At 57.2% G+C, this 7,911-nt stretch overlaps 1 protein-coding gene across 3 annotated transcripts in view; it reads left to right on the top strand.

Annotated features, from left to right (window-relative positions):
- Positions 1 to 7,911, top strand: part of NFIX (nuclear factor I X) — a 71,199-nt gene that overhangs the window by 59,942 nt on the left and 3,346 nt on the right. Inside the window, exons 9-10 of one of the 3 annotated variants that reach the window (XM_007469081.1) lie at positions 2,135 to 2,282; positions 4,426 to 4,517. In XM_007469081.1, the coding sequence (XP_007469143.1) occupies positions 2,135 to 2,282; positions 4,426 to 4,517 (240 nt within the window). Of the gene's footprint in view, positions 1 to 2,134; positions 2,283 to 4,425; positions 4,520 to 7,911 lie in introns of those variants that run through there. The other 2 variants (XM_007469083.1, XM_007469082.1) reach the window with 2 other exon arrangements.

Raw genomic sequence — 7,911 nt, 5'->3', positions numbered from 1 at the left:
CGGTTCAGCCATGGGGCTCTATGGTTTTAAAGTGCAGCAGGATGGACTAGTTGATTCAGCTCAGTCAGTGGGACTTGAGTGCTGCATGCTTGGGCCACACAGAGGTGACATTCCACCTGCTTGTTGGGAAGCCTTGGAGGTAGTCTGCTTCAGAGGCTCCAGTGGAGGTCAAGAGTGTCCTGGAAGAACAAGAAAGAGAGAGATGGATGGTGATTCAGGAGATCTGGCTGGTCCCCATGCTGGGGATGGTGTTTTCTGAGCAGGCCTTGAAGGGTGTGAGAAAGGGTATTCTAGAGCAGAGGGTTCTGCAGTTAGCAAGTGTGCAGCCCCGACTGCTTAGGCTGTGTTCTGGAAACCCCAGTAGGTTTACAATGGGGGGAAGTACTCAGGGGGAGGGAGTACAGGGGCGTGAGTGGTGGAAGACCCCATCTGGGCTCTGTCACGGCGGCCTTGCGTGCCCGGCCGGGGAGATTATGTTTTATGTCAGATGTAGTCGTAGCTGTGGAAGGTTTTAGGGCATTGGAGAAGTCTGAACTCCTTTGGGTTTGGGAAGAGGGTTAATGAGTCTGTCGGAAAGAATCCGTAGGATCCTAGGAGTTAGACAGACATGACTCTGAATTTCAGGCCTTTCCAATTACAGCCGGGTGACTTTGGCTAGACCACTTAATCATGAAGAGCCTCGGTATCCCCTGTTGTGAAAGGCGGAGAGTAGAGCTTCCCTTGCAGCAAGGTTTCTCAGCCACAGCACTGTTAATCTTTGGGCCAATGAGCCTTTGTCCTGGGGGCTGCCCTGTGTGTTGTAGGGTGTTGAACAGCATCCTCAGCCTCCATCCCCAAGCTGTGCTAAGCGGAATGTCTCCAGACACTGTCAATACCCAGCACTGCCCCGAAGCAAGAACCATTGCCTTACAGGGTGGTTGGAGGATTGGACACGACCTGAGTGAAGTGCCTAGTACAGAGCCGGGTGCCAAGGGTGCTGAGCTGATGAGCACACTGTCGGCAGAGGGGAGGCCCCTTGGGAGTCTCACTGTCATAGTCCAGGTGAAACCAGTTAGGAGAGAAGGTTGACCTAGCTGGAGATGTCTAGGGGTGGGCCCCACAGGGTCTGCCCACCCGCAGGAGGAGGAGCATAGGAACCTCCCAAGGTCCTAAACCTGGGTGGCTGGGAGGGCAGAGGTTTGACCCACAGGAGAGGGACCAGTTTAGGATGAAAAGCTGTGGCCTGGCCCCCTTGAGCCCAGGCTGCAGGTGGTCATCGAGGGCACTGCCCAGAGCAGCAGGAGGTGTGGAGCCCAGGGAAACTGTGTCTGCAAGAGGCTGGGGACCTCTGCCCTTCCTTGTGGTTCCTACACCCCCTGAAGCCCAAAGGCTGATTGAACACAAGGCCACACATGGGGCCTGGAGGAGGAAACTCAAGTGTAGGGCACAAGAGGGAATAAAGGACAATTAGTGCATCTGGTGACCAGACATCCCCAGCTTCTGAGGGAAAGCCACTCAAAGAACCTTGTGGGAACCAGAGCTGCCAGCAATGGATTTTCCTCTTGGGCTGTTCTGTAGCAGATAAGCCAGCACCCCACTGTCCTCAGGCTACCAGAGCCCAGGGCATGCTCCCTGGCATCCCCCTGAGGCCACGACATGGGGCAGATGCTGGTGGGCCTGTGGTCCTTGGTTGGGTCAGCTGGTCCTACCCCAGGGGCCCACGGAGGGGAGGCATGTGTGTGTTTTAGGGGGGCACAGGAGGTAAGCTGGTACATCTTTCCTGCCGTAGGAGAAGGTCTTCAAGAGCGTGAGAGTTCTGAGTGCAGCTGCTTGTACGGCTAGGTGGCATGTTTCGGTACCTAAAACCTGTTCCCTAAGAAATAACAAACCACCCGTCGGACATCCCCCTTCCTCCCTCCCACAACTTCAAAAGAGAACTACAAAAAAAAAAAAAAAAAAAGAGAGAAACACCTGAGAGACCAAATAGAGGCCTCATGCCCTCACCAACCCTGTGCCCTGGAGGAGAGAATCCCGTCCTGCATCATCTTCCGCCGGGAGCGCCCGCTCTCAGGAGCGAGCTGGCGTGGCCGCGCAGGGGAGCGTGTGTCTGTGTGTGATGTGCCTTCATGCGTCACTCTATTTATGTTGTTCGCAGCCCAACGGTAGCGGCCAGGGCAAAGTCCCGGGGTCATTTTTGCTACCACCGCCGCCTCCAGTGGCCAGACCTGTGCCCCTTCCTATGCCTGATTCCAAATCCACCAGCACTGCCCCAGACGGCGCCGCCTTGACTCCTCCATCACCTTGTAAGTGGACGATGAAACCGAAACCACAACGCCCAGCGTCCCCAGCCCATCCAAACAGTCTCCACTGCAAAAAGAAAAGCCCCCTCCCTCACTGCCAAAGCCCCCCAACCCAGAGTGCCACGGAGCCTCCCACCCAGACAAGAGCAGAGCTGAGCACCACCCCCCCCCACCCACGGCCTCCTGGGCCTTAGTTGCACCAGCCAGCACCCCACTAGCCCCCCCCTGCCCACCCGCTGCTCCCAGCTGGGGCCCCTGGCCCAGGCCCCTCCGGGGGGCGGGAGAGGGAGCACAGTGGGGCACACAGGCCAGGGGTGCTGGCCAGGGTGGGAGGGGGGAGGGGAGGCACAGCCATGCCATCTTCATGCCTAATTGCTGTTTTTTCATTTTTTGTTTTTTCGTTTTTTGATTTTTTTGTTGTTTCGTTGTGCCCCTCCCCCCACCAAGAAAATTAAATGTGACCACAAGGCGACGCCACCACCATCCCCTTTTTGCCTTGCCCCCCTCACCTCCATTCTGGGCCCCTCAGGCCTCTAAAGGTGCAGCAGGCCAGCCCCCGATCCCCTCCCCTTCAGCCTTCAGTCTCACATTTGGTTTCTCGTTGTTCCTCTTTTTTTTTCCCCCCTTCCCATCCCTCTCCCTTCCCTCAATTTCTTCCCCAGGTCGGATGTTCCAAGGACAAGGAAGGGCTCTGGGCCTTGGCTTACTTCATCTCTTTCTCTCTCTCTCTCTTTCTTTCTTTCTTTTTTTTTTTTTTAAACCGATGACAAATTTTGTCAAAGGGAAGAGAAAAATCTGAGTTGAGAGGCCCAAGCTAGACCCGACGACGCTTGAAGGACAGGAGAGGCGGAGGGTGGGCGGCGTGCCGTCTGTGGGACTGTGGGCAGGGGGTGGGCAGCGCTTCGGGCGCCCTGGGGGCTGGCAGGCCGCGGGCCAGGACTTCGGGACAGCGGCGGAAGGGGTGGCCCATCTCACCACTTTTCTTCGTCTCGCGCTCTCTGTCTCACCTTCTTTTTTCTTGGTTTGAGTTCTTTTCCCCTGTCCATCCTCTTCATGCCATCTTCTCATCTGCATTCGCCACAAGACACGAAGTCATGGTCATGGTCATTGGAGGTGGGCAGGGTGGGAGAGGGGGAGCCAGGCTGCGGGGTGGCTGGGGGTCACTTATGGACAGAATCTGGTGAGCACGGGGTCCCTGGGGTGTATCTGGTACAGGGGGTGGTGGGGTGGGGGCTCCCAGTTAGCTGTGACACGCCTCATTCTCTCTGGGGGGCATCCTTCCTCCTGGGGGTGCAGCGCCAGTCCCCTCCCATAGGGCTCCAGCCAGACAACCCAAGAAGAGCTCCTGAGTGTTTGGCCCATTTGCCCCCCAGACCCCAGAACAGTTGCCCCCGGTGCCCAAGCCCTGGGGCTCTGCCAGGCCCTCTGGCCTCCTCCTCGTCTCGTACCTCGGGTCCCTGGGAACCGCAGGACCATAGCGCCTGGCTCATCCATCAAAGGAGGAGACTGTCTGCCAGGCCTGAGCCTTGCCACCCCTGTGCCTGAGCCAGCAGCCAGCTCCCAGACCCCTCTCTGACCCTGACCCACCCAGCTCAGCCCTCTATTGGGACCCTTCAAATTTCCCAAGCCACCGGCCCAGTCCTTGGGCCCAGAGTGGTAAGTGGCGTAGCACCCAACTAGGCACCCCAGTCGGAGGGGTGGCCTGGCTGAGGTGGCCTTCTCCGAGCAGGATGGGGCCGGTCCGCCAGAACTCCCACCCGCCCGGGCTCCCTGCTCTCCAGACCCAAGAGGGCCAGTAGGAAAGCAAGGGCACTTGCTTCGGGTGCTCTGGGATGAGGGGTATCCCTGGCCCTGCCTAGTGCCTGTTTAGGGGACAGAAGTGGGCCCATGGGGCCTCAGCTATAGCCTCCAGGGCCACGAAAGAGGATGCCTGGCTGCAACGGAGTGCCAGGGGTGGGGGACTGTGTGCTCCTGGTCCAGTGAGAGGATGAGGGAGCCCCTCCGGCCTGTCCTTCCCACTGCCAGCTTAAGCCCAGGCAACGTGGTCTAACCTAGTCTCTCCCTCTCTCAGCAGTCCCAAAGGGCAGTGCCCGGGCAGGCTCCAAGTCCTCACGGGGTCTCTCCCTCTCTCCCCTGCTCCCCACAGCATTCGCAACGACAGGCGCCTCCTCTGCCAACCGGTTTGTCAGCATCGGACCCCGGGACGGCAACTTTCTGAACATCCCACAGCAGTCTCAGGTAGGAGGCCCTGCCCACCAGGTGGATGCAGGCAGGGGTGGGGGCATCTTGGTGTCCGGGAGGAGGCGGGGATCCTCGGGGCAGTCGGGGAGAAGAGGCTGGGGCAGGGCTGGGAGGCTCAGGCTTTTGCATGCCCAGCTGAGCCTGCCTCCCCAGGCAGCCCCCCAGGCCCCCTGGCTAATCAGCTAATTGGATAATTAGCTCTGACAGCTCTGGCCCTGGGGAAGGCAGCCAAGGACCCAAGGCTAGAGGCGCTCTGGGCCAGGCCTGGTGGAAGCAAAGATGGAAGCAGGAGGCTCCATCCGGAGGAGGAGGACAGGGTCTGCCTTGTTGCTTTCCTTTTGCTCCGGCTGGATGCCCTAGCCCCTGGCCCTTCCCTCCTCCTTGGTTTTGGGTGGGCTGGGCTGGGGGTGGAGGAGGGACAGAGGCGGCCTGGTGGGCCACGTGCCCAGAGACTCTGGCACCGAGGGTTAAGGCAGGGCTCAAAGCCGCCCTGGAGGGGCGGTTCCCCCACGTCCTATGAATCCTGTTAGAGGGGAGGCCAGGCTGCTGGAGCCCCCAGTCCTGCTGCCATCTGCCCCCAGTTCTCACAAGGAAATGCCGCCCCTCCAGCCCTCCTGCTGGAGGCCCCTGGGCCTGGTTTTGCACAGGCGTCTTTGCACACACATGCACGCAGGCCCTCTTCTCCCTGTGCCTGTCCCCAAGAGGCTGGCAATAGCCTGTAGAGCCCAGGGCCCTCAGGGCACAGGGACCGGCCTCTGGAGCAGGGCAGAGGCAGCTTTTACAGTATGAGGCTTCTGGGGAATGGAGGGGAGGGGAGGGGAGCATGCAAATATCTTTTTCTTTTGCACATTTTACAAAAACACACCCTGTGAGCCCAGGGCCTTGGAGGCTTCCTCAGCCCTGGGAACACCTCTTTCAGCTTCTGCTCCCTCTTGGCTCTGAGGCCCAAGTCCAAAGAAAGTTGGTGGATGGAAGTTTTGTGTGTGTGTGGTTTAAGGTTTTGTTTTTTTCCCTTTTCCTTTCCCTCCCTAAAAAAAAAAAGAAAAAAAAAGAAAAAAAAAAGAAAGCCAAAAAACTTTGTCAAACTTCAAACTTCAGAGCTCCCTAGTGGCAAGGAGGGGAGGGGAGGGGAACTTCAACCCCCTCCAGCTTCCCAGCCCCTTTCCCCAGAGTCACGTCTGACCCGTCTGGTTTCCAGGAGCAACCAGACATGATGTAACACCCAGATGAACTTGAACTTGGGGGTGTTGAGAAGAAAAACAATGGCTCCGAGCAGGGGCTGGAGCCAGCCCCCTCCGCTCTGTGCCAGGGAGGCCAAGAGAGCCCTGCTGGTAGAGGGCAGGAGGGGGTGCCAGAGGAAGGGACAGCAGGAGGGCCTCCCCTCCTGGCTCTGGGCTGGCACCAGGCGGCAGGGCTCTGGTGCCCCTGCCTGCCCACCCTCCCTCCCGCTGCCCGCCCTGCAGCTCTGACTGTATATGCGCTTGCTCACTCTCGGGGACCACTGCCATGAGCCCTCCCCATTCACCCCATTTCCGCTTCCACATGCTTTCCCTTCTTCACTTTCTCTGCTCACTTTGCTTGGATGTTGGGGCCAACTCAGAATCTGAGGCAAGTTTGGGAAACAGTTTTCCTTCCCCTTGTTCCCACAAGGAGCCTTGGGCCGGGGCCCTGAGCAGGCAGGTGTGTCTGGGGATGGGGGTTGGGGGGCCAGAGTCGGACAAGACGAGCGGGGAGCCCTCGGGCCTGGGGGCAGGCAGGCGGCTGCAGCGGGCGCAGGGGGTCCAGTGGGGGGCGGTTTCCACAGTAACCAGTGACTTTAGCTGATCTCTGGAGCACCAGATGGAGAGAGAACAATAGAATGAGGGAAGAAAAGAGAATTTTACCAATTTTGTCATTCCCTGGGCAGCGTTTTTTACTTAGTTTTAATCAATTTTGGACCTGGCTCAGGAAGCAGGGAGGGGTGAGCAGAAAAAGCCGCTCCGTGCTTGGCAGCAGATCCCCCATTTCTGGGACCCGTGGGGAGGCACCAGGGAGTCCCGTTGGAGTTGTCTTTGTCCCTGACTCCAGGCCTGGAACCAGAGTCTTCCTCCTCTGAGGGGAGGGCCCCTCAATCTGAGCACTGGTGGTTGTCCCCCCCTGCCACTGTGCAGCTCAGGAGACCCCCAACGGGGCCAGTCTGGGGCCTTGGCTTGGCCTGCCAAGGGCATCGAGGCCAAGCAGGTCCTCCCTGCACTGGTTGTCCCTGGCCTCTTTTCCCTCACAGGAAGGGGGAGGGGCAGGCTCACAGCCAGGGTGATGGTGTAAGCGTTCCGGTGTAGTCTCCCCTTGGGAAGGTGTGTGTGTGGGTGTCCCAGAGAACACTAACACCCGAGCCTGCAGGGACAGGGGGCTCACTCGGGCAGCTCCCCTATTCCTCCGGCCAGGACCGAAGCCTGGGAGCTGGCACCCCCCCCCCCCCCAGCCACTCTGAGAATGCCTCAGGCCTGGGTTTCCTCCACACCTTGCTAGGCCCACATGAGCCTCCATTTGGCCTAAAATCAGTCGATGGGGTTGAACTTTGGGCAGGTGCTCCAGGAGCTCCATCACAGGAGGGCAGGTCTCCTCTCCGCATGTTGTCCAGTACATGGCAGGAAGTGTGGTATCTCTGCCCACCCAGTAAATGCTAGCAGTGCCCCCAGTCGTTGTGGCAACCCCAAACCCCCATGTTTCCAAGTGCCCTCCATCTGCACTATCCAGTGTGGTAGCCACTGGCCACATGTGGCTGTTTAAATTAAGTAACTAGAGAAAAATTTAGTCCCTTGGTCACACTAGCCGTATTTCAAGTGCTTAGAAGCCATGCATTGTTAGAGGCTACTGCATTGGACAGCACAAATAGAGAATATTTCCATTGTCCCAGAAAGTTCTAGATGATCTCCGAGGCCCTTTCTTTCTTCTTTTTTCCAGTTTTATTGAGATATAATTGACATATAGCACTGTATAAGTTTAAAGTGTACAACATAATGACTTGACTTACATACATCATGAAATGACTGCCACGATAGGTTTAGTAAACATCTATGATCTCATATAACCAAGGCCCTTTCTGACTCTAAAACTTGATGTCTCCATCTCACGGTGGACGATGGCCTGCAGTTCCAAACCAGAGCCTGAGGGCTGCAGGCGTAATCTGTGTGACCCAGACAAGTGTTTCAAATATTGGAAAATTTCACATGAAATTGTCTGGACTTTCAAGCTGCTGCTTTTTTTTTTTTTTTTTCATTTTTTAAAGCAGCTTTATTCACAAACTATAAAAATCTACCCATTTAAAATGTACAATTCGATGGCTTTAAAAAATTTTTATATTGGAGTATAGTTGATTGACAACATTGTTTTAGTTTCAAGTGTACAAGAT

Source organism: Lipotes vexillifer, unplaced genomic scaffold (genome assembly GCF_000442215.2).
Source record: "Lipotes vexillifer unplaced genomic scaffold, Lipotes_vexillifer_v1.1 scaffold1699, whole genome shotgun sequence".
Classification (NCBI taxonomy): domain Eukaryota; kingdom Metazoa; phylum Chordata; class Mammalia; order Artiodactyla; family Lipotidae; genus Lipotes; species Lipotes vexillifer.
Note: the sequence above shows the minus strand (reverse complement) of the source record. Positions and strands in the feature narration are given on the sequence as shown.